The 26,382-nt window shown below is 43.3% G+C and overlaps 1 protein-coding gene across 1 annotated transcript; it reads left to right on the top strand.

Annotated features, from left to right (window-relative positions):
• Positions 1–313: 313 nt before the first annotated feature.
• Positions 314–24,609, top strand: LOC110522188. The gene is made up of 8 exons (XM_021600372.2): positions 314–426; positions 932–1,101; positions 18,993–19,086; positions 19,293–19,490; positions 21,075–21,258; positions 22,018–22,085; positions 22,876–23,059; positions 23,241–24,609. Exons 4-8 carry the CDS (start codon positions 19,341–19,343, stop codon positions 23,507–23,509), a joined length of 855 nt encoding a protein of 284 aa, XP_021456047.1. The 5' UTR covers positions 314–426; positions 932–1,101; positions 18,993–19,086; positions 19,293–19,340; the 3' UTR covers positions 23,510–24,609.
• Positions 24,610–26,382: the final 1,773 nt, after the last annotated feature.

The raw sequence follows: 26,382 nt of genomic DNA on the forward strand, positions 1-26,382 counted from the left end.
TCGTTAGTTAGCACATTGGGCGGTTTCCGTATAACTGCAAAATATAAAGGGGCAGTGTGGGCATACAGAATTACAACTACAAATTCCGTAGTAGACAATCTTAACGTGATTTATGCATTTCACATTTTCGAACCATAGCCCAGTCAGATAAAGTAAACCTGGGAGCTTTAGTATTACATGTTTAATATTCATATGTGGCTGAACATGTAGACTAGAATGTGTGGTAGCTTATCATCGTAGTGTTGTTATCGATCATGCAATAAAAAAAAAACACTTTAGACTACATATCCCAAGGGGCAAAGCCCCCTTTTATAACCGTATCCAGGAAGTAATTTGCCGTTGTCAAGCAAACTTGTGCGTGTCTTTGCAAATGCTCTCTGAAGAATGTGCACTTCACACGTTTACGAATGTAGCTAGCTATCTAAGGTAAGAGAAAATACGACATTGGGTATTGGTGGATAACCAAAATGAAAAGTTATTTGTGATTCCATTTAGACTTTTAAATTAATTTGTTATCTGCAGCCAATCAACACGTCAACACATTTGTATGATATTGAGATGTTAGCCAGCTTCTTTTCATACTCAAGCCAGCAGAGCCAACCCCTAAGTGTGAGGTATCAGCTAGCTGACTAACAAGGCTAACTAACCAAATAGCCAGATAAGCGACTTCTTCTGACAATATACCTCAGATAGAATGTCTTGTTTAGGAATTTATGAAACAAGTATGTAGAAGTGGCGCTAGCTAGCAATGTCAACTTTTATATGCTTTGTTTTTAGTATCTTAGATATATTCTTACATGGTTTCAAGTGCAGTTACAGTAGCCACATCACACTCATTTACACATACCAGCCATCTCACACACACATAAATATGTTGACGCTTTCACTAACATATTATTATTATTATTCACCTTTATTTAATTGCTTCCAGGTGTCCGTGAGTGATGATTTGTTCCCAGGACTCTGTACCTTTGGCGCGGCCAGGCACAGAGATGGTACTGGTGACTTAGCTGAGTGGGTCTGGTCAGATGAACCCAACCCCTGCTGCTTACAAGGACTCTGACATGCTGGTGGAGCTCTTACCTCTCTACAGAAAAGCTGGTGAGGCTCTTATTGGGAACGGATGTGTGGCCCTTTATGGGATATGGAAGCATGGTTCTTCACTACATTTAGGGCATTAAAACAATTATATAATTGTAGTTTGCACAAAACCTATACATTCCTATATTCGTATGCTTTTAAAGGACAAGCATGTGACTCCACAAATTAGCTAATGTTCTTAAACCATTAACATGCTCCATGACCTTGATTGCTGAGTGGACATATGGGGGGGATATTCATAAAAGTGTCACAAGCATCAGAGGTTGATGAATGGCACACTGGACGCTCAGGATGTAGGCCTAAGCACAGCATTAGAGAACATAAACGACACACACCCTCTGTCTATGTACGTAGAAGTCTTCATATTTAATACCCTGATATCAACATTAAGGCTAACATCAATAAGATAACATTTTTTTGTAATCTCTCCTTGCAGTGTCTGTTTTTAAAAAACATTTTTTTATCAAAATGATAAAGCAAACTCATTGCCCTTTCCGTCAGTGTCACTGTTGAAATTATTTGGTGGGCTAGTTTATAAATGAGGCTGTGGTGTGGTTGCCTGGTGCGAAACGCTATTAGCCTCTTCAGTGAAATTGGTCTCTGGAAAGGAGGAGACAGCTGGGTGCAACTAGTGAAATCTGGCCATTAAGCTTTTGGGGAGATTTGGATTTATCTCTGATGTCTGTGCTTCCTTGTGAGTATGCTAAGCCAAAAGGCATGTAGTGCAAACACTCCCATCTATAATCATCTGTGGTGTGCAGTCAAAAATGAGATTTTCTTTTATATGTATTTGGTCATTCCATGGTCACATCCCCATGCGGCAAATTAGTTAATAGAACAATAAGAAATAGTTCCAAACCTCTCTGCCTATACAAGCTAGTTTTCTGTTTTTCCCTCCCCACTCAGACACTCTTAGCAAAATTCTTGCTTGAGAAAATTTAAAACAATCACGGTAAGGTACTTAGTTATTATTTGATATTGAGATATAACCATCTGCATTGGACCTTTAACCTAGAACCTGACTGCCTCCTCCAGTAACAGACAGACAGACAATAGTCACAGTCACTTGGATCTCTTTATTACTTTTTCATGAGTCAAATTTTGAACGTTTTCATTGCCTGTTTGATGCCAAAAGCAAGAGTAATTACCGTAAAGTGCTTTTTTAATGAAGCAGCCAGTTGAGGACTTGTGAGGCATCTGTTTCTCAAACTAGACACTCCAATGTACTTGTCCTCTTGCTCAGTTGTGCACCAGGGCCTCCCACTCCTTTTTCTATTCTGGTTAGAGCCAGTTTGTGCTGTTCCGTGAAGGGAGTAGTGCACAGCGTTGTACGAGATCTTCAGTTTCTTGGCAATTTCTCGCATGGAATAGCCTTAATTTCTCAGAACAAAAATAGACTGAGGAGTTTCAGAAGAAAGTGCTTTGTTTCTAGCCATTTTGAGCCTGTAATCGAACCCACAAATGCTGATGCTCCAGATACTCAACTAGTCTAAAGAAGGACAGTTTTATTGATCCTTTAATCAGAACAACAGTTTTCAGCTGTGCTAACATAATTGCAAAAGGGTCTTCTAACGATCAATTAGCCTTTTAAAATGATAAACTTGGAATAGCTAACACAACGTGCCATTGGAACACAGGAGTGATGGTTGCTGATAATGGGCCTCTGTACGCCTATTTAGATATTCCCTTAAAAATCAGCCATTTCCAGTTAAAATAGTCATTTACAACATTAACAATGTCTACACAGTATTTCTGATCAATTTGATGTTATTTTAATGGACAAAAAATGTGCTTTTCTTTAAAAAACAAGGACATTTCTAAGTGACCCAACACTTTTGAACGGTAGTGTGTGTGTGTGTGTGTGTGTGTGTATATACAGTGGGGAGAATAAGTATTTGATAACCTGCAAAATCGGCAGTGTGTCCTACTTACAAAGCATGTAGATGTCTGTCATTTTTATCATAGGTACACTTCAACTGTGAGAGACAGAATCTAAAACAAAAATCCAGAAAATCACATTGTATGATTTTTAAGTAATTAATTTGCATTTTATTGCATGACATAAGTATTTGATCACCTACCAACCAGTAAGAATGCCAGCTCTCACAGACCTGTTAGTTTTTCTTTAAGAAGCCCTCCTGTTCTCCACTCATTACCTGTATTATCTGCACCTGCTTGAACTCGTTACCTGTATAAAAGACACCTGTCCACACACTCAATCAAACAGACTCCAACCTCTCCACAATGGCCAAGACCAGAGAGCTGTGTAAGGACATCAGGGATACAATTGTAGACCTACACAAGGCTGGGATGGGCTTCAGGACAATAGGCAGGCAGCTTGGTGAGAAGGCAACAACTGTTGGCGCAATTATTAGAAAATGGAAGAAGTTCAAGATGACGGTCTGGGGCTCCATGCAAGATCTCACCTCGTGGGGCATCAATGATCATGAGGAAGGTGAGGGATCAGCTCAGAACTACATGGCAGGACCTGGTCAATGACCTGAAGAGGGCTGGGACCACAGTCTCAAAGAAAACCATTAGTAACACACTACGCCGTCATGGATTAAAATCCTGCAGCGCACGCAATGTCCCCCTGCTCAAGCCAGCGCATGTCCAGGCCCATCTGAAGTTTGCCAATGACCATCTGGATGATCCAGAGGAGGAATGAGAGAAGGTCATGTGGTCTGATGAGACAAAAATAGAGCTTTTTGGTCTAAACTCCACTCGCCGTGTTTGGAGGAAGAAGAAGGATGAGTACAACCCCAAGAACACCATCCCAACCGTGAAGCATGGAGGTGGAAACATTCTTTGGGGATGCTTTTCTGCAAAGGGGACAGGACGACTGCACCGTATTGAGGGGAGGATGGATGGGGCCATGTATCGCGAGATCTTGGCCAACAACCTCCTTCCCTCAGTAAGAGCATTGAAGATGGGTCGTGGCTGGGTCTTCCAGCATGACAACGACTCGAAACACACAGCCAGGGCAACTAAGGAGTGGCTCCGTAAGAAGCATCTCAAGGTCCAGGAGTGGCCTAGCCAGTCTCCAGACCTGAACCCAATAGAAAATCTTTGGAGGGAGCTGAAAGTCCATATTGCCCAGCAACAGCCCCGAAACCTGAAGGATCTGGAGAAGGTCTGTATGGAGGAGTGGGCCAAAATCCCTGCTGCTGTGTGTGCAAACCTGGTCAAGAACTACAGGAAACGTATGATCTCTGTAATTGCAAACAAAGGTTTCTGTACCAAATATTAAGTTCTGCTTTTCTGATGTATCAAATACTTATGTCATGCAATAAAATGCAAATGAATTACTTAAAAATCATACAATGTGATTTTCTGGATTTTTGTTTTAGATTCTGTCTCTCACAGTTGAAGTGTACCTATGATAAAAAATTACAGACCTCTACATGCTTTGTAAGTAGGAAAACCTGCAAAATTGGCAGTGTAACAAATACTTGTTCTCCCCACTGTGTGTATGTGTGTGTGTATATATATATATAACTATATATATATATAACGTGTAAATATTTGTATGAACATAACAACTGAAACAAAAACTGAACAAGTTCCAGACATGTGACTAATATAAATGGAATAATGTGTCCCTGAACAAAGGAGGGGTCAAAAGTAACAGTCAGTATCTGGTGTGGCCACCAGCTGCATTAGGTACTGCAGTGCATCTCCTCCTCATGGACTGCACCAGATTTGCCAGTTCTTGCTGTGAGATGTTATCCCACTCTTCCACCAAGGCACCTGCAAGTTCCCGGACATTTCTGGGGGGAATGGCTCTAGCCCTTACCCTCCGAGCCAACAGGTCCCAGAGGTGCTCATTGGGATTGAGATCCAGGCTCTTCGCTGGCCATGGCAGAACACTGACATTCCTGTCTTGCAGGAAATCACGCACAGAACGAGCAGTATGTCTGGTGGCATTGTCATGTGGAGGGTCATGTCAGGATGAGTCTGCAGGAAGGGTACCGCATGAGGGAGGAGGATTTCTTCCCTGTAACGCACAACGTTGAGATTGCCTGCAATGACAAAAAACTCAGTCCGATGATGCTGTGACACAGCGCCCCAGACCATGACGGACCCTGCACCTCCAAACCGCTCCCGCTCCAGAGTACAGGCCTTGGTGTAACGCTCATTCCTTCAACGATAAACGCGAATCCGACCATCACCCCTGGTGGGACAAAACCGCTACTCGTCAGTGAAGAGCACTTTTTGCCAGTCCTGTATGGTCCAGCGATGGTGGGTTTGTGCCCATAGGCGACGTTGTTGCCGGTGAGGACCTGCCTTACAACAGGCCTACAAGCCCTCAGTCCAGCCTCTCTCAGCCTATTGCGGACAGTCTGAGCACTGATGGAGGGATTGTGCGTTCTTGGTGTAACTCGGGCAGCTGTTGCCATCCTGTACCTGTCCCACAGGTGTGATGTTGGGATGTACCGATCCTGTGCAGCTGTTGTTACACGTGGTCTGCCACTGCGAAGACGATCAGCTGTCCTCCCTGTCCCCCTGTAGCGTTGCAATTCATTGCCATGGCCACATCTGCAGTCCTCGTGCCGCCTTGCAGCATGCCTAAGGCACGTTCACGGAGATGAGCATGGACCTTGGTCATCTTTCTTTTGTTGTTTTTCAGAGTCAGTAGAAAGGCCTGTATGACAGCTTTATAGGGATGATTAATCTTACGCAGCGGGCTTGTCTATCATGTAGAGAAGTGTCCTCAGAGCCCAGGTATACAGTAGCTTATTGTTGCGTCTCCCTTATGACCTACACTAACTACAGCTGAATGAGAGGGAAACAGAAAGTACAACACTCTGACACACACACAGTACAGAGACGGAGGAGATTTAGGTATCAGCACTGGGGAGGACCAACACATCTGATTCAGCAGCCAAACCATATTCAGACCACTTCTATTCCTCCTATCGAGATACTTGACTGAACAAACCACTTCAGCATCTCTGACCGGACCTAATACACTCAGCAAAAAAAGAAAGTACGCATGGAATTGTGTATTCACAACCCTTGAAGTTTTCCACATTTTGTTACGTTACAGCCTTATTCTAAAATTGATTCAATTGTTTTTTTTCTCTCATCAATCCCTTTATAATAAAGATCTGTGGCTATATATTTGGCTATATATAAAACCTGCTCCAGAGTGGTCAGGACCTCAGAATTTGGCGAATGTTCACATTCCAACCGGACAACAACCCTAAGCACACAGCCAAGACAATGCATGAGTGGCTTCGGGACAAGTCTCTGAATGTCTTTGAGTGGCCCAGCCAGAGCCCGGATTTGAACCCGATTGAACATCTCTGGAGAGACCTGAAAATAGCTTTGCAGTGACGCTCCCCATCCAACCTGACAGAGCTTGAGAGGATTTGCAGAGTAGAATGGGAGAAACTCCCCAAATACAGGTGTGCCAAGCATCATACCCAACAAGACTCGAGGCTGTAATCGCCGCGAAAGGTGCTTCAAGAAAGTCCTGACTAAAGGGTCTTAATAATTATGTAAATGTGATATTTCTGTTTTTTATTTTTATGGTACAATAACATATTTAAAATAATCCATCTACCTTGAGGATCTGTTTGGACAATTTGCACATTCGGGTCAAAATTATTGATATCATCACTGCTTTTTTAGTTTCTTTGCCAATAGGAGAAGTATATTCTGCCCCTCCAGTCCATTTTCCATACAACTACATCTAAAATTGTTGAATGAATTTTCTGTAAACAATAGATATAATATTCCTTCTCTTTTAGCCAGGTAAATACTGATAGTCTTTTATTATCGGTCAAGCCATTATAATTATATATGGCTATACTTACTTCACCATTTACCACAATGAGATACAAGTTTCAATACTATTTATCATAATATATGTTTGTAAACTTGCCATGAAATAGTGCCATAATGATTGAATGTCCAAATAGCTGTACCACTGTCCAAATAGCTGCACTACTACTGAGTAAACCTCCAATTGTTCTCCACTATTCCACCATATAATTTTTTAAATTTAAATTATTATTATTTTTTAAGAGAGGTCAGAGTTAGCCTGACTTGTAAAATAGGCTAAGGAACAGAAGTTCGGTTTTGGAGAAACGTCATCAGTGCGTGCTCTGCAAGCAATGCAGTGGATGAAGGCGCGGCAAGAGCATGGTGAACGGATAGATGTGATAATGGACAGCGAGGAAGAAGGAGAAGAGCCAGGTGTAGTGGGAAGAAGCGTGTTGAGGAAGAATGGCGTCAGACATGATAAGGAGGAATCTGGGCCAATAGGAGTGACATTTTGGGAGAAAGTGAGCCCCTGCCTATTGGCAGATCCATTTGTGGTTTCAGGGTGGGTGAGAAAGGAGTTGTGGGCAGTTGAATCAGTGAAGTAACCTGTAGCGGACTTGTGATACTGTATGTTTTTGTGTTTTTTCTGATCAGAGGGAGCAGGCGCTACCACTTTGTTTCTGGTGCAATGGTCATGTTTCAGCAGTGTGTAGAAGGGAGATTCTAAGATGTGGGATGTGTGCAGTAGTGCATGGGACAGAGTATTGTGTAATTTCGGTGGATAAAGTTGTATGTGTCAACTGTAGGGGTGCCCTTGTTGCTGGGGATCTGAAGTGTCCTGGGCGACAGAGGCAGGTTGAAGTGGCCAGAGTCAGAGTAGTGCAGAGGGTGTCGTATGCTGAGGCAGTGAAGGAAGTGGAGGGGGATGAGTCAAGGGTGAGGGATCCTGAGAGGATCCCAGTGAGTAGTAGATTTGTGCCAGCACGGAGGGATAGGGTAACGAGTGAGTTATGCTTCAGTAAGGTTGGCTTCTTAGTGTTCATACTGTAGCAATGGTTATCAACTGTACCCCAGAAATGGAATGTAACTCACAGCAAATAGATGTTGTGGTGGCAGCTGCAGAGAAGGGTATACGAGATTTGACTTCAGAAGAGTTACAGGGTGTGTTGAGGGGTGGTGGCCCGTCCTCCCAGGCCATCAAAGTAGTGGAATAGTGTAGGTGGCATCTGCAGAGAGGTACCTGGGTGTATGAGTTAATGGGGTGCTGATTTTTATTTATATGAAATAGTGGTATATAGGTATAGGGTTAGTTGGTGGTGCAAGTTTTTCCTTTTAGGAACAGGAATAATGAAGATAATTTAATGTTGGTAGGTCGTGACTGGGTTCACATTTTAGTACAGTAGGGGGCGGTGTATGTACCTTTAAGTTGGATTTGATCCGCCAACCCAATCCCAAAGAAGAAGGTGTGGTTCCGGAGTTAATTAAGCAATAAATATCTATCATGCTAGGGTTATGTATGAAAATGCTGGGCAGGCCATTATGTTGGCTACCATGGCTTTGCCCCCCATATGATGACAATGCACCCATCCACAGGGCTCGAGTGGTTTTGAATGGTTTGATGAGCATGAAAACGATGTAAACAATATGCCATGTCCTTTTCAGTCACCAGATCTCAACCCAATTGAACACTTATGGGAGTTTCTGGAGTGGTGCCTGAGACAGTGTTTTTCCGCCACCATCAACAAAACACCAAATGATGGAATTTCTCATGGAAGAATGGTGTCGCATCCCTCCAATAGAGTTCCAGACACCTGTAGAATCTATGCCAAGGTACATTGAATCTCTTCTGGCTTGTAGTGGCCCAACACCCTGTTAAGACACTTTATGTTGCCATTTCCTTTATTTTGGCAGTTACTTGTAACATACAGTGAGCTCCAAAAGTATTGGGACAGTGACATATTTTGTTGGATGCATTTGCTGTTTGTTTTGGATGTGGTTCAGATTATTTTGTTCCCAATATAAATTAATGGTAAAAAATGTATTGTGTCATTTTGGAGTCACTTTTATTGTAAATAAGAATAGAATATGTTTCTAAACACTTCTATATTAATGTGGATGCAACCACGATTTCAGTGCTGGAGTACATAGCCAAAACAACAATTTTTTTATTTTTGCAGTATTTGCAATTATAGGGGACTGTGTACTGTATATTCTACTGTATATGACGTGTATGTGAACAGTACTGTATGTGAATCCTTGTTTTAATCAAACATGAAGTGGGCATTATGCAATACCAACTGTATGTGTGAAATGTACAGTGTTGACAGACTCACACATGATGTGTTCATATTATGTGTATTGACTCATAGTATAGATAAATTAAGACAATCACAATCTACACAGACATGGTTTACTGTTAGACAGATAAAAGCCAGACAAAAAAACATACCGTGGCTGTGTGATGCATACACCCAGGGGTTGGAACCGGTTCAGGGAACTGCACAGAAAATTTGAGGAAAAAATATGTTTTTAAAGGAACAGAATCAGAACCGGGAACGAAAGTGATCTATTCCGGAACAGAAACATTATTTTAAAATAATGGGAATCGGTTAATGGGAATCGGTTACTAACGATATTTTATGTTCCGGGAATTTTTTCCTATCCCACTAAAAATTGCAACATAAGCCCTATGCAAAGCCCTCACTGTCACTCAGAAACGTATTCCAGTGTCTGCCTGCCAGCTGAAAATCTTTGCGTGTGTGTGTGTGTAGGCTACCTTCCCGTCCCCTCCGAAACATAGGCTACTGTAGCCTACTGACGTTACAACCGTGATTCAGAAATTAGGGAGAGAGATTTAATTAGAGCATTTGATATTGTATTTATTAACTACAAAAAGACGCTAAGACGTGTTTTTATTTTAATTCTGGTGCCGCTCTGCACACACAAGCTTGTTAGCTAGCTATCTAGCTAGCTTCTCTGGTCTAACATTAAGCCAACTCACTGAAGTTCAAAGTCATTCAAAGTTCCTTCATAGAAGCTGCTCCTCCATAGGTATAATTCTGTGAGCCTAATTCAGATAATGCATAACAGCAAGAATTTCCAGCGCTTCAAGTCAAGCCTCCTCCTCCTCCTCCACCTCCACCCTCGCTTTCCCGCTCCATAGCAAGCTGCTCTATCCGATTAGCTATGTAATTTAATGTCGAGCAAAAAAAATGTTGATTTCAGAAGTTTATAAAGGAACCATTACTTTTTTGGGGGTTCGAACTGGTTCAGAACTTTATTTTGCTGGTCGGAACAGTAGAAACGAAAAAATAATGGTTCTGTTCAGAATGAAACAATGGCAATAATTTAGGTTCCAACCCCATGCACAAAACAGAACATGCCAAATTCACACTTAGGTTTGTACTGTACCATACATAGCTCTCTCACTGAGCACAACTCCCTCCTGCTCTTCTCACTGCTTTAACAGATAAGGACAGAAAGAACCGCACCATCATGCTCACCTATGTCCTTAAGAAAAGCTCAATTGCTCAACTTGTGCGGACATGACGGAAGTTTGTCTGCGCAGGGGTGAATCACTAGCAGCAGACTCTGTCTCTCTCTCCGTTAATGAATGGAGATTATAGGTCTGTTAAGGCGTGGCTGGGAGGGAGCCAGCCAGTTGTTTAAGACCCAATCGAATCAAGTCATCGGCCCTCTGTGACGTGTGAGGAACGTCTCTCTCTCTTTATCTTATCATCTTGCAGGTGCCTACTTGCCCAAGCTGGTGCAGCTGAAAATTAACAACAGTATGATAACGTCAGTGGGGTAAGCGGAAAGTCCCACTCTATAGTGCTCTGTCTCTGTCTCTCTGTCTATTGTAGTTATGTGTTGGAATTGTCTGTTAAATAAAATAAAGCATTTTCTGCTCTGAGTATTACAAACACTACTACTAGCAGCAGCTAACAGTATAAAGGCAGGTAGCCCTAGATGCTCCATTCCTATGATAGGGGACAAAGCAGGAGACCCACTGTGTGTGGGTTTCCCATCCTCCCACAAAGAGAGCTGTAATTGGAACCAGAGCTAGTGTTGTCCCATGGGGATCTCTGTGACGCTTCACCCTGGCCTGGCTGTCTGCATCAGGAAAGGCCCAGAAGCAGAAGGCTCTGGAGGCCCGCAATGTGGTTAAGAGCTAGGCTTTGAAGACCGAGACCACTGGGTCCGGCTGGTAGGCTATGGGATAGGAACATACACAGTACAGGTGCAGTGGCTTTATTTCCACTAAGGCAGGCCGTAGGGAGCTGTAACACTAGGGCGAGGGGGAACAGCAAATCTGACTGAGGGCCTTTGTCTGTGGAGAAAGAGGATGCACCCGGCCTGTAAATCGCACAGCAGACAGACAGACAGACTGTGGCCTGTTTGCCATATCAATTATTGCTTTAGCCAGAACCTCTGTCATTCGCATGTATAACAGCACAAAGCACACAGATTTGGCAACCAGGCAAGGCTGACAAGGTGCTGCTGGAAAAAGCCTGTCGTTGGAGGATGAAGATGAAGCCATTGTGCATCTGTGTAAGTGTTATACAGGAAGCAGAGGATGCGAGAGGAGCAGAGGAGAGAAATATCTGTGTTATATGGCCTGGATGTTCTGTAGAGGGAGCGAGGGATAAGAGAGGAGAGGGAAGGTAGAGTGATACAGGATCAAGGTATATAAGAGAGGAAAGGAGCAGAGGGGAGATAGAGAACTGTGTGACCCACCCTGTGAGGAACAGCCAAGGGCCGGCCGGACGTGAACAGCCTCGATAGCATTTCCTGCTCTGGGCTGCAGAGGCTGATGAGGAGAGAGTGTTTGTTAGGGAGGGTGGTGGTCAGGGACAATTGAATACTGCGCCTGCTGTCAGGAGAGAAAGTAGGGAGTGTAGAGAAAGTAGGGAGTGTGCTGTTGGGGCTAAGGTTGAGGGGACCAGCTTTTAAAAATATACTGAAGTTGGGGACAGACCAGAAGTCATAGATAAACAAGGCTTCCAAAGGGTTTCCCATGGACCTGGGATTGGATGCAGGGGCTGGGTAAGTGTGCAGAGAGTAGGGATAGAAAGTCCAGCGGGGTTGTGGAGAATGCAGTATGCTGACTGGGTCCTGGAGGCCTGTCGGGAGACTGTAAGGAGTGTGCTAAGGTCCAGGGGTACTCATAACAGAGGCTGGTGAGAGAGGAGTGTGCAAGGGAGGGAGGCTGTGATGGGGCTACATTCACCGACAGGATTTCTTGCACCGCCTCGGCTGTGAAATCACGAAGTTCCCAAAAATTTTCAGCAGCTTTCAAAATGATTCCAATTTTCGTATACTTTTTATCCGCTTGTGCTGTACAGTTTATGACCATTACAATAAATAATACAAAGTCCACCTTTTTACCATGTAGCATTTCACTGTCCATTGGTTAATGAGAAACCTTCACCGGTCTTGGTGGCTCTACTACAATTGCTTCTTCCCCGCTACTCGTTCCTTCTAATTTTCTCACCGCCTCCAGATAAGAGACATGCCGGACACTCCTTACCCTTGCCACCTCATTCTCCTCCACCCTAACAGGGCACTCCAAGAATTCAAGCGCATGTTCACCTCCACAGTTGTAGCATTCCCCTTCATATGGCATACAATACTCTTCCCTTCTGCACACACTTGACACATGACCAAATATTTTAGATTTATGACACTGAAGGGGCTTGTGCACAAAAGCTCTTACAGGGTATCTCATGAATCCTAACTTTATATGAGAAGGGAGAGACTCTTCATCAAAGAACAGTAGCATGGATGAAGTGAACTTCTTTTCTCCGTCCATCGTACAGGTCAATCAACGTGCACCAACCACTCCTTCGATGTCTTCAGTAATATCCTCTACCTTTATTTATTGCGTCACCCCAGAAATAACCCCCTTGATAGGCTCCCTGCTACGAAAACCCACGCAGGAAACATTCCACTCCGATATCTTTTTTTGAGTCTTAACACTCGTGTGTCTGCGGAGCAGAAGACACAACAAATCTAAATATGACCACTTCTTGTGACTCTCACCGACTCCACACTTTCTTCCAACACATTCCAGATTTTCCTGGATATGTTAAACGGATTTCTCAAGTAGCATTGATCCAAAACCCTGACACTGACCAAAAACAAGTCTATTGGTTCCCTATTTTCCAACATAGCTTTACTTCTCGTTTCCCTTCTTCTTCGCCACTGTCACCCACTCATTCTCACTCCGTACTATTAGCTGCACTCGACTCTCTAGCAGTTTCAAACAAAACCTCAGTTTCTGCAATCATCCTTCCGTAATCCTAGCTACCTGAACTATTTCCCTGTTTGTCCGCTAGGTTTTATGGGTGTTATGACTCATGCAGTGGTACTCTATTCGTCCTCATGGCTGCGCTTTACTACCACAGGTAAAATCTTGAAGATTTGCCCATTATTTCGTTGTAGTAAGGACCCAAATAAACAAAGTGAGTGGGAGAACCTATTAAAGTAAGTAAATGTTTAAAAAACTTTTTTTTTTTTTACAGTCCTAGTAGTAGGCCACTTTGTAGGCTAACTCAACTGAGCTGCTAGCTAATGTTACACATTGTTTAGCTACGTGAATTAAATGTCATCAGCTAGCTAACGTTCTATTAGCTAGCGAACTTGATGTAATTATTGTAAATGAAAACAGTCTCCAAATGCTTTTGTAGAAAGCAGTCATGAAATGAAGAGGGTGAAATTGCAGCTCCAACTGTCAGAAAAAAGGAGAGTGTAGGCTACTGGATAGCGCAGGTAACTTTGTGGGAGAACATTATGAAAACATTCTCCAGTTCCAGACCCGAGAGAGAAAAACCTTGAGGACAGAGAGATAATAGCGACATAATATTCAGTGCGGTCTAATTTGAGTATAAATTAAGCCTGTTTTTTGTGATGTTTTCTGTCCTCAGATAAAGAAAGCCTGTGTTTGCAATTGAAGAGAGGGGTCCCAATGAATGTTCAAAAAAACTAATGGTGCATTTCCATACATGATTTACACCAGTGTTTTACCCATAAGGCTCAGACTTTTCGGTTTCCATCTACGCAGGCCAGCACCCTTGTGCCACTGGGCCATGTCTCTGGTGGACCTGCTCTCACTTGGGGCCAAAGCCAAGCCACTGGTACTTTGCAGTTTAATTTACATAACAAAGGCTAATTGTGAACTAACACCTTCTCACAAACCAACTGTGTATACCAGCTGTATTTTTGTATACAAAATGTTGATAACATAGGTAGGCCTACCTATATGCCATGGGTTATATGTGTAGGCCTACTTATGTTAGCACAGGTTGTATACAAATATACAGTTAAACATCACACACAATGTATAAACCTATTACAATTGGGGCAGGCGAACCCTGCTGGAGGTCTGCTGGGTGTGCCAAGATTCTGTTTCAGCCCAGCAATAACACACCTGATTCAACTTATCAAACCCAAGGAGTTGACAATCAAGTGTGCTATTTCTGGGCTGTAACAGAAATTTGGTCACCCAGTAGAACAGGGATCAGTGGAGCAAGGTTGTGCTATCGCTGGTATGGTGTTTTTTCTTTTGTTCACCTGAAATTATGCTTTAGTAATAATATTCTACTCCTCAATGATCTATTGTTGTTTTCACTAAGATGTCTAATCTTAACATACGAGTTATCTTATGTATACATTTTATAGTGATGAAGGGTTGATTCTTTCAAGGGAAGTGTTTTAACTTGTTTTAATTGTTAAACTATTTTATTCAAATGAACTAGTGTCAATGTTGATTAATCGCATATCACAACCTGCAATAAAGAGGGGAAGGGCTTCTGTCTCTGTGTCTTTTTCCGTGTTGTATTCTCAAATGAACATTTCCTTTTTGTCTAGTAGTTGAACAAATTATTTTCAGATGGTCATACCAAGAATCATTTAGCTATTTGATTTTGAATTGTAAGACCCCTTGAAGTATCAAAAAATGTATTTAAAAAATATTTGTTGAAAACAATGTTTGGACCTTACTGCTGTTAGCCCATACAAGTGCATTGAATAACAGATTCACTACATGGAACAACAAAAGGATGTTTGTTATGAAGTGTCTGTCCTATATCTGAGAGATATAAGAAAGATCAGGAAATATATACATACAGTGCCTTGCGAAAGTATTCGGCCCCCTTGAACTTTGCGACCTTTTGCCACATTTCAGGCTTCAAACATAAAGATATAAAACTGTATTTTTTTGTGAAGAATCAACAACAAGTGGGACACAATCATGAAGTGGAACGACATTTATTGGATATTTCAAACTTTTTTAACAAATCAAAAACAGAAAAATTGGGCGTGCAAAATTATTCAGCCCCTTTACTTTCAGTGCAGAAAACTCTCTCCAGTAGTTCAGTGAGGATCTCTGAATGATCCAATGTTGACCTAAATGACTAATGATGATAAATACAATCCACCTGTGTGTAATCAAGTCTCCGTATAAATGCACCTGCACTGTGATAGTCTCAGAGGTCCGTTAAAAGCGCAGAGAGCATCATGAAGAACAAGGAACACACCAGGCAGGTCCGAGATACTGTTGTGAAGAAGTTTAAAGCCGGATTTGGATACAAAAAGATTTCCCAAGCTTTAAACATCCCAAGGAGCACTGTGCAAGCGATAATATTGAAATGGAAGGAGTATCAGACCACTGCAAATCTACCAAGACCTGGCCGTCCCTCTAAACTTTCAGCTCATACAAGGAGAAGACTGATCAGAGATGCAGCCAAGAGGCCCATGATCACTCTGGATGAACTGCAGAGATCTACAGCTGAGGTGGGAGACTCTGTCCATAGGACAACAATCAGTCTTATATTGCACAAATCTGGCCTTTATGGAAGAGTGGCAAGAAGAAAGCCATTTCTTAAAGATATCCATAAAAAGTGTTGTTTAAAGTTTGCCACAAGCCACCTGGGAGACACACCAAGCATGTGGAAGAAGGTGCTCTGGTCAGATGAAACCAAAATTGAACTTTTTGGCAACAATGCAAAACGTTATGTTTGGCGTAAAAGCAACACAGCTGAACACACCATCCCCACTGTCAAACATGGTGGTGGCAGCATCATGGTTTGGGCCTGCTTTTCTTCAGCAGGGACAGGGAAGATGGTTAAAATTGATGGGAAGATGGATGGAGCCAAATACAGGACCATTCTGGAAGAAAACCTGATGGAGTCTGCAAAAGACCTGAGACTGGGACGGAGATTTGTCTTCCAACAAGACAATGATCCAAAACATAAAGCAAAATCTACAATGGAATGGTTCAAAAATAAACATATCCAGGTGTTAGAATGGCCAAGTCAAAGTCCAGACCTGAATCCAATCGAGAATCTGTGGAAAGAACTGAAAACTGCTGTTCACAAATGCTCTCCATCCAACCTCACTGAGCTCGAGCTGTTTTGCAAGGAGGAATGGGAAAAAAATTCAGTCTCTCGATGTGCAAAACTGATAGAGACATACCCCAAGCGACTTACAGCTGTAATCGCAGCAAAAGGTGGCGCTACAAAGTATTAACTTAAGGGGGCTGAATAATTTTACACGCCCAATTTTTCAGTTTTTGATTTGTTAAAAAAGTTTGAAATATCCAATAAATGTCGTTCCACTTCATGATTGTGTCCCACTTGTTGTTGATTCTTCACAAAAAAAATACAGTTTTATATCTTTATGTTTGAAGCCTGAAATGTGGCAAAAGGTCGCAAAGTTCAAGGGGGCCGAATACTTTCGCAAGGCACTGTATATATTTTTTTACATGTATTTAGCCACTTATTTTTGGCACTAAACAGTCTAAGCCCCGTCGAAGCTGGGGAGGGGGTTCTACTAAGCTATTTAGAATAGCAAGATAATTTGATTTAGAATTTTAAGACCCCTTGAAGTATCAAAAATAATTATATACAGGACCAGTCAGAAGTTTGGACACACCTACTCATTCCAGGTTTTTTATTTTTTTATTTTTACAATTTTTTACTATTTTCTACATTGTAGAATAATAGTGAACACATCAAAACTAAGAAATAACACATGGAATCATGTAGTAACCAAAAAAGTGTTAAACAAATCAAAATATATTTTATATTTGCGATTCTTCAAAGTAGCCACCCTTTGCCTTGATGACAGCTTTGCACACTCTTGGCAATTCTTGTAACATAACAAAATGCGTAGCAAGGGAAGGGGTCTGAATACTTTCCAAATGCACTGTAGGTAGATGCCGTGGATTGAGACGCATCCAATGCAAAAAACAACAACATATCTCTAGCTTAAACTGATGCATTTTTATGGGGATATTTTTATTATGCTAATTATATTCCTGTGGGTGAGTGGACATCGACCTTAGGGGGTTTTAAGTGTCGACATATAACATTGGTTAGTGCAAATCCAACCTTTAAAATGTAGGTACAGTATGAAAATAATATTAATCAATAGTCAATAATTTCCTTTTTTTATTAACATTTTGTTGGCTTTATAATCATGATAAATTGAACTATACTGAACAAAAATATGAACGCAATATGCAACAATTTCAAAGGTTTTACTGAGTTACAGTTCATATAAGGAAATCAGTCAATTCAAATAAATTCATTAGGCCCTAATTTATGGATTTCACATGAATGGGAATATAGATATGCATCTATTGGCCACAGATACCTTTAAAAAAAAGGTAGGCGCGTGGATCAGAAATCCAGTCAATATCTGGTGTGACCAACATTTGCCTCATGCAGCTTAACACATCTCCTTCGCATAGAGTTGATCAGGCTGTTGATTGTGGCCTGTGGAATGTTGTTCCACTCCTCTTCAATGGCTGTGTGAGGCTGTGTGAAGTTTCTGGATATTGGTGGGAACTGGAACATGCCGTCATACATGTCGATCCAGAGCATCCCAAACATGCTCAATGGGTGACATTTCTGGTGAGTATGCAGGCCATTTTCAGCCTCCATGAATTGTGTACAGATCCTTGTATTATCATGCTGAAACATGAGGTGCTGGCGGCGGATAAATGGCACGACAATGCGCCTCAGGATGTCGTCACGGTATTTCTGAGTTCAAATTGGCATCGATAAGATGCAATTGTGTTTGTTGTCCGTAGCTTATGCCTGCCCATACCATAACCCCACCACCACCATGGGGCACTCTGTTCACACCGTTGACATCAGCAAATCGCTCGCCCCAAAAGACACCATACACATGGTCTGCGGTTGTAAGGTCGGTTGGACGTACTGCCAAATTCCCTAAAACGATGTTGAAGATGGCTTATGGTAGAGAAATTAACATAAAATTCTCTGGCAACAGCTCTGGTGGACATTCCTGCAGTCAGCATGCCAATTGCACGCTCCATCACAACTTGAGAAATCTGGCATTGTGTTGTGTGACAAAACTGCACATTTTAGAGTGGCCTTTTATTGTCCCCATTACAAAGGTGCACTTGTGTAATGATCATACTGTTTAATCAGCTTCTTGATATGCCACACTTGTCAGGTGGATGGTTTTTCTTGGCAAAGGAGAAATGCTTGGGATGTAAACAAATGTGTGCACACAGGTTCCTTGACTAACCTGTACCCCCACACATTTACTCGGTACCAGGCCCCCTGTATTCTACTGTGTTACTTGTTATCTTTACTTTATTTCATTTTGGAAATATTTTCTTAATTCTATTTCTTGAACTGCGCTGTTGGTTAGTAGGGTTGTGGCTACCAGTACAGCTCCATCTAGTTGTCACGTTGGGGATAACAGTTGTGGACAACTAGCATTTTAGCTAAGCCTAACCCAAAACCTTTTCCTAACCTTAACTTCATTCTCCTAACCAGCTACGTAATGTCACTTCTGTTCGTAGCTGGGTTAGGCTTAGCTAAAATGCTACAGTTGTCAACAAACCATCAATCTCGACAAACCATCAGTATCATCACAGGGGCTCCAGGGGATGAGCTTCAAAACATGATTCATATAGGCTATCTAAATACCTTTAAATCAATCTATTACCCTGGTGCTCGTTTTAAAAGTTGGGTACACCAGTGCTACTAGTACCAATGAACAAAGCCCTGCCGGTAGCCTTTTTCCCTCCTGATGTTCTGTTGTGACAATTCCACCCTTGCCTCTGGATCATGGCTGTGTAGGGACCTGGGAACCACGCTGTCTCACCTTCAGGTGCTGTGGATATCTCACTGCAGCCTGGCAGACCTGGATGGTGTCCCCTCCTCCTCTCTCAAGGTAGAGTTTGTAGTGGAAAACCTTTGCAGTGTACCATCATGAACTACAGTCCACAAGACCTGTTACTCCACCTGGCTTCTATCCACCTCATTTACCTGTGAAAACCTCACAGTTCAACAAAGGTTGACGTTTTATGTATTTGACTATGTAAATGTTGAGTTCCACTAAACCTGAGCCTGTGTTGGTATGTCCTCTCCCTACGCTAGGAGCTGTATGTGGCCTACAACAGAGTGTCGGACCTGAGTCAGTTGAGCATGCTGGAGAATCTACAGCTGTTGGACCTGGAAGGGAATGATGTGAATGACCTGGTGCAGGTGCAGTACCTGGGCCGGCGCTCCCAACTCTGCACGCTCACCCTAGAGGGAAACCCTGTCTGTATGCACCCCCACCCTAATGCCACACAGGTATTTGCGCACACTCCAACACTCCTAACCCTCACCACAACCACAATCATGTGTATTATTGTATATATTACTGAATCTGGATTTTAGATACTCCAAGATGCGTGTGTGTGTGTGTGTGTGTGTGTGTGTGTGTGTGTGTGTGTGTGTGCGTCCAGGCATGGGGGTTGTGAGTGTTTGAGTCTGGTAATGAAATTATCCAGAATGACTGTGCTACCATGGCTTTGCATGCTGGGCTCAGGCTGTGAGTCATACTCTCCACAATGTCCCCCATATGGGCCCAGATGATAATGTCCGCATCAGGCAGAACAGGGTGGGACTGGAGAGCAGGGGACAGGGAATTGGTGTTCAGAGCAAAACAGGCTTTGCTTGTGTAAGTAGGGATGGTACAAGCTGTGGTGATAGTTAGTATAAACGTTGCTCAACTAGGCAGGGTGGAAAATATACTCTCTTTAGCACAGGTGTTGATATGGGAATGAGCCCATATTAAAGTGGTATATTAAGGTTTCGCTATAACGACGTAATGCAGTGTTGAAGTGGTATGAATGGATGAGTGAATGTGTTTATTTTTGACCCACCCAACCAGCAGCAGGAATTAGGAAACTGGGGCAGTGAGGGAGGGAACGCTGTCCTGAATATGCATTAGGCTTGGTCCAAGCTCTGAGAGAGGGGTCCTTGGGTTTGCTTTTTTTTCTACTTTTCTAGACTCTATACCCTTGGTGGAGCACAGAAAGTGCAGCTCTCTCTCTTTCTTCTCTCTCCTCCCCCTCGGTCTCGCCTCTCTCTTGTCTCTTTCCCTCTCTCTCCCCTCTCTCTCTGTTGGTTGGTGAAGGGTGAGAGTACTCCGCTCTAATTTAATCTCTTAGCAGCAGCATAGTGCTTTTACTGGTCTCTCTCCCTCCTCGCTCTCCGCAGTGCTGTCTCCCAGTGCTGATAAAGGACCAGAACACTGTACAAAGTGCAGATTATTGCCATTATTAGCACTCAGAACCATTTTCTTTGTCTCCTCCTTTGAACAGAAGTTACACTCATTGTGGCTTAAAGCTCTTCTAACAGGGCTATGTTCTTTTACAGTATGTTATTCTGTTGTTAAGTGGTGTGTTTGGCGTTGAAAGGATAACTTTGAAAGGTTGGACATTCCTTGGCCTTAATCGACCATTAAAATCACAACTAAAGCACAACATTGGACCCTTTATGAAGTCACCTATCATATTTGTATCACCTAACATACTGAATCGACTGTGTAGTTCAGAGGTAGGCAACTCTGCTTCTCCAGGGCTGCACTGGATGCATTTATTCAAGCCCTGTTTTAACACACCTAGCCTAATTCAACCTGTCATCTGCTTATATGGACCTCAATTAGTTGAATGAGGTGTAAGTGCTGGGCTGGAATAAAAGCCTGCACATACTGCAGCCCTCCAGGACTAGATTTTCCCCACCCTCCATGTAGTACCCTTTGACTGAGCTGGTCTTCTGCAACTGAAAGTAGTTGGAGTGGATCTGTTAGCGTTTCTTTTTTTATGTGCGGGATCTCTTCCTTCAAGGTACCCTCTCATGTTTCTTCATCCTGCCTTCTCCTTTCCCTAGTTCGAGGAGGAAAAGGGGAACTGCTACCGGTTGGCGGTAAGGGAGCTGGTCCCACAGCTGCATTACCTAGACTACATGTGTGCAGAGGAGAAGGCAGGGCCTGGCTGCACCAACTCCATGGGGGAAGACTGGGCCCTGCTCAGAGAGTCCATCAAAGACGGCAGCTGCGTAGCGATGGCACAGGGTGTGTGTGTGTGTGTGTGTGTGTCTTTTTGCTTCCATAAGGCCATTAATACTACTCTGTATTGTACTCTTCTATATGTTCCCTCTTCCCTGTCTGGCCATAGAGGAGAGAGCAGCCAGTGTGAGTGCCTACTCCAGACCCAGCTCTGGCCAGCGCCTAGCTAACAGCCTCTTCAGTTCCCATCCCTCCAGTCGACCGGTCAGTGCCAGGCCCCTCTCAGCAGTTGACTCCAGACCCCTTTCTAGGTCGTGACCCTTATCAGGGGCTGGATCCAGAGCCTTCTCTCCTTCCGGGTCCAGATCCGGTTCTGCTGATGCAGGTCCAGCCTCTGTGGACCCAGACGCTAGCGTTCTGACGCACGGTGGAATACTGTATTGGTGTCCTTAGCACTGAAAGCCCTACCATCTCCACATACAAGGCCCCACTTTTAGTAACTGAATATGGCCCATATAGTGAACCAGGCTTATTGTTTTGTATCCTTCTTGTGTGTTATTCAACAGTTTCTAATGTATTTGACTTTATTTTCCAAACGTAGCATCCAAATGTATAATTAGTCAACACTGCCACCACGAGGACATGTTGTAACAGTGTCTGAAGATTCATCATCATGTCGTTTTAAATCAGCGATCATTGATTTTCTGACCCTAGAAATCAGGCATACTATGCCTTTATCCAGTTTCATAATTTCCCATGTTGTGACAATCCCATCCCTGATTAGCTATCCTCCACAGTAATTCATTGTTTTTTGTTTCTCTCCAGGTGCAGGGAAGATCTTGTTCTGTGGGAACCCTGTCCAGGCCCTCAGAGCCAGGCGACAGAAGATGAGGGTATGTTGACCCATCAGTGGGGAGAAACTGTAGATACTGAGTTCTTACTCATCTCTGGCACATTGACCACCACAGCAGAGATTTGACAGTTTTCCAGTGCCAATGGAAGGTGGCCCAGAGTGAAGGTGGAATAGTTATGTGTTGTGACAGACCATTATGGCTGGGTGACGTTTCCCCCCCCCCCCCCGTCTCTCTAATGTGATGTCAGGATGAACAGAAGGAGATAATTATCTGAGAGAGGAGGGGAGGGTGATGGAGCGATGCAGCTGTGGCCCAGGTGACATGACAGATGGAGCTCCCTGCCAACGTCCGACGATCTGTCATCTCTACACACTCTGTCACTTTCTCTCTCTGTTCTTCACTGTATTTCTTTCTCTGCCTCCATCCATATTCTATATCTTCATCCCTCTCACCATTCCTGTCCCTCTATCCCTCCCTCTGATTCCCTCTCTCTATTCCCCTTACCCTCCTATCTCCAACCTCATCCATCTCTCTCTCTCTCCCTATGCAGGTGCCACCCCCACCTCTGTGTAAAGCTCTGTCTTTAACTTCATAATGTCTCCCTGCCTCTCTCTCCTTACCTTTGTATGCAGACTGCGGCCCCCTCACCTGTGTCCACTCCGAGCGCCCCACCCCCATGTTTTGGAGCACACATATGACCTTTCGGAGCAGGACAGACACCAGCGCAGCGACGAGGGAACAGCATAACATGTACTGACCACTTAGTCCTGTGTCAGTCAGCCAGCCACTCTGAACTGACTTTTCACTCTTTTCTATGACTGTGTTCCAGATGTCTATTAGCCATGTCGAGGGATGGCCTCAGATACTGACCATCCTCCACAGTGATGAAGAGAAGGATGATGAAGGAAGTCTCAGCATTTTCAGTGGCGAGGAGGTGGGTGGAAAAAGAGATGGGTCGAGTCACTGGGCAAACACTGGCTCGCCAGACTTACCTTTCCAGTCCCCCTCTTCAGGTGAGTCTCTCTCACCTCTGGTTTACAAGGCCATCAAACATGTCAAACCTATTCAGTATATAAAATAAAAAACCAAGAAACCTAAATATAAATCCAAGGAATTGTAACACAGAATAACTTGAAATCACACTACCACAATGCAACATCAAATGTTCTCTAGTAAACTATGTTTCATTTACAGATGTGTTTCAGATAAAAGCCAAATCCCTTGAGGTGGCCTGTATCTCCCTATCCTCTGAATCCACTCTGATGCCCTCTCCCCCTCAAAACGCCACATCAGACCGTGGTGGCTGGAGGGTGTCAGAGCTGCGAGCGCGCAGACTGAGGCTTAGTGGTGGGGTGGCTGAGGCCAGGGCTGGGACTGCTGTAAAGCCTACTGACGACCACACAGAGCTAGGGCCAATTAGAGGAGACCCAGGCTTGAGAACCAAGGGCTCCAGGAGTCTGTGAGGCCCAAAGTCCCTCTGCTTCCCTAGGATACTCACCACCTGCCACACAGGCCAGCCTCCATCTCCCTAGTCCAAGGGCTCAGGTCACCGACAGGCGGAGCTTCTGTGCAGTCCTGCAACGGGCATCAACCAATCACCTCATGCAGATCACCAGAGAGGATGACCATCATGTTTAGGGAAGAGGACTCTGGGGGCTGGATTACATCCAACAATCACCTGAAGAGTGGAACATGGGATCCAAGTGTGAACTTCCTATCTCAATGTTTTGACTCCCTCTGCTGGACAGTTAGAGAATAATTTGCATCCCTCTTTTCTTTCCCAGCTCAGAATTGTACAGTACTGACACTGATATCACAGTGCCTTTACTGAGGACAACAGCCCTGGTAGGGGGAGGCACAGTCCCAAAATTCCATTTTTGTTTTATCAAGGCAACGGTCTGCTTATGGACCATGTGGACTCCTCCGAGCAGTCGGATAGGCTGTTTGGAGTGTTCATCCGACTGGATTAAAAAAAGTAATAATAATGTCCCCCCAACTTCTAAAACCAAAGTTGTGCCCCTGATCATAGCAAAAGTAATGAAGACATCACATGGAGGTTTCTAAATGAAATAGTGTATGTGCATATAATCAGACTGTGTCAGAGTGCTTTAGGCTAGTACTAACACTACTGGAGCTTTTTCAGAATATTTGGGAAAATTTAGTTGGCCAGTGTTCCTGCTTAGAGAAATACCCCTGAGCTGCTGGATCAGGACCAGTGCTATTGTGAAGCTTACAATGGAAAGGTCAGGACCAGAGAGGAAAACTGATCCTAAATCCGTTTCTAAGGGTTCAATGTAATTTAATTGCTGTTGGTTTTGACTAGAGAAACTCTGTGACACCTTCCTCTTCATGTGGTGTCCCATGTCGACAACAGGTGAACAATTTTAACCAAGCTGACATATTTGAGCAAGCCCAATCCTGTTCCGGGAGACCGGGAATCCACACACATACACACTCACACCGCAAACTGAGGGCCTTGTTTCCAGTCCACATGTCTGTCAGTTCTGCTTCACTGCTGTCTCAGGCAACAAGACACAAATAAAGGAGCAATAGAATAACAAAACATTGTCTGTCATCACAACCACAGACTACTGTTAGATTACTTACTACCATTGAAGACTTGTGTGGGATTAATGGATACACAGAAACACAGAAAATACCATACGAAGGTGCATGTTTCAACCATGAGACTGTCCTTACATAACAAGAAGAAGCTGTAGGTTTGACTTGCCTGAATAACCTGATGCATTTTGCTGCCTCCTGTCTGAGCCCATCTGTGCAGCCGTTTCCCAACATGCACCGGTGCTTTCACCAGCCATGTCTCACATGATCTGTATAGCTGGCACCCTGTTGGGCCTTCTCAACTGCAATGCCTACTTACTGCTCATTTCATTTAATTCTCTGAGGTTAACACTCTTGGCAAAGGGCAATCATCCACACTGCCTGCTAGTGATGAGAGAGAAAGAGTGAGGGAGAGAGAGAGAAAGCGTGAGAGAGAGAGAGTGAGTGAGAGAGAAAGAGCGAGAGAGAGAGAGAGAGAGAGATCTATGCAGCAGACAGCTGGAGAGGGAGGCTCAGTCAGCGGTCCAGGTAGTAGGCTCATTTAACATGTTTATAATTTGACTGTGGAAAGACAGACTCCCAGCTGGTGGTGACTGACTGGAATCTGGACTGTAGAGAGCTTGGCCCTGCTCACCAGTCATTAGTCTGTAACCAACCAGGTGCACTGTAAATGTAGCCTGCAGGTTGTATATCTACTCTCCCACCATTACGCCACACACTGAAGTCTACCAGCGTTATCATTAAACGAGAAAATACCTTCACCACTATACAAGGCTGCTATTTGTAACCAGCTCACCACTACATGAAGATGACAGACCACATAGTAAAGGGCCTGGTAACATACTGTCAGGGTGTGGGTACATTGGTTGGACCCTTCTGCCCCTGGGTTACTGTGAATGGAACACTATCAACCTTGTTGTTGGGAGATGATTGACACTGTTGGTATGACAGCAGGTGGAAGGAAGATGCTTTTTCTCTGATATCAAATTAAAAAGACAATTATACCACCACACCACTCCTCCCCAAATCTGCCTCTTGATTCCCAAGAGATATCTTTCAACAGAACATTGATGCTCTTTAGAGGGTGGAGGAAGAGTGTTTAGGCTCAAGTCAAATTTTAAAAAGTAAACAGTACTAATTATAATGTCAGCCCGTTTACCAGACATCTGAAACGCAAACAAGAAGCCAAGTGGATGGATGTTTATCGTATCATAATTTTTTTTTAGATTCTTTCTTAGAAGTAAACGATCTTATAGGAGTCTCTGAGAGGAGATGGGGACACCTCATTCCTAGCTTCAGTGGACATGTGGCATGCAAATATAAACCGGCGTTCTTACACTGAAAACAACATACCTATAGTGACGGCCCACACATAGAATAACTGAACACAGAATTCTGAATAACAGAATATCTATGGGCCCATACAAGTTTGGTACTAGGGGGTAACTAGCCCCCCCCTAAGAACAATGTATAATTGCTGACACAAAAAAGCAACGTTTGGACAAAAAAATGTTATGTGGATGAAGGTCATGTTTAGGCAAATAAACTATAAAGGGAAATAAATTACTATAGTTTACACTTTTTTAGTTATTTTATGAAATGTTGTTCTTAGAAAAAAATTAAGTACCGGGGTAACTGCCCCCCCACCAACACTCATCCAACATATTACATTTTTCTTTCTGAACAAGTGGATTATTTATCTTAAGGCTTTCCTACTTGTACTGTATATTTAAAATATATATATAGTGGGGCAAAAAAGTATTTAGTCAGCCAC

Source organism: Oncorhynchus mykiss, chromosome 1, assembly GCF_013265735.2.
Source record: "Oncorhynchus mykiss isolate Arlee chromosome 1, USDA_OmykA_1.1, whole genome shotgun sequence".
NCBI lineage: Eukaryota > Metazoa > Chordata > Actinopteri > Salmoniformes > Salmonidae > Oncorhynchus > Oncorhynchus mykiss.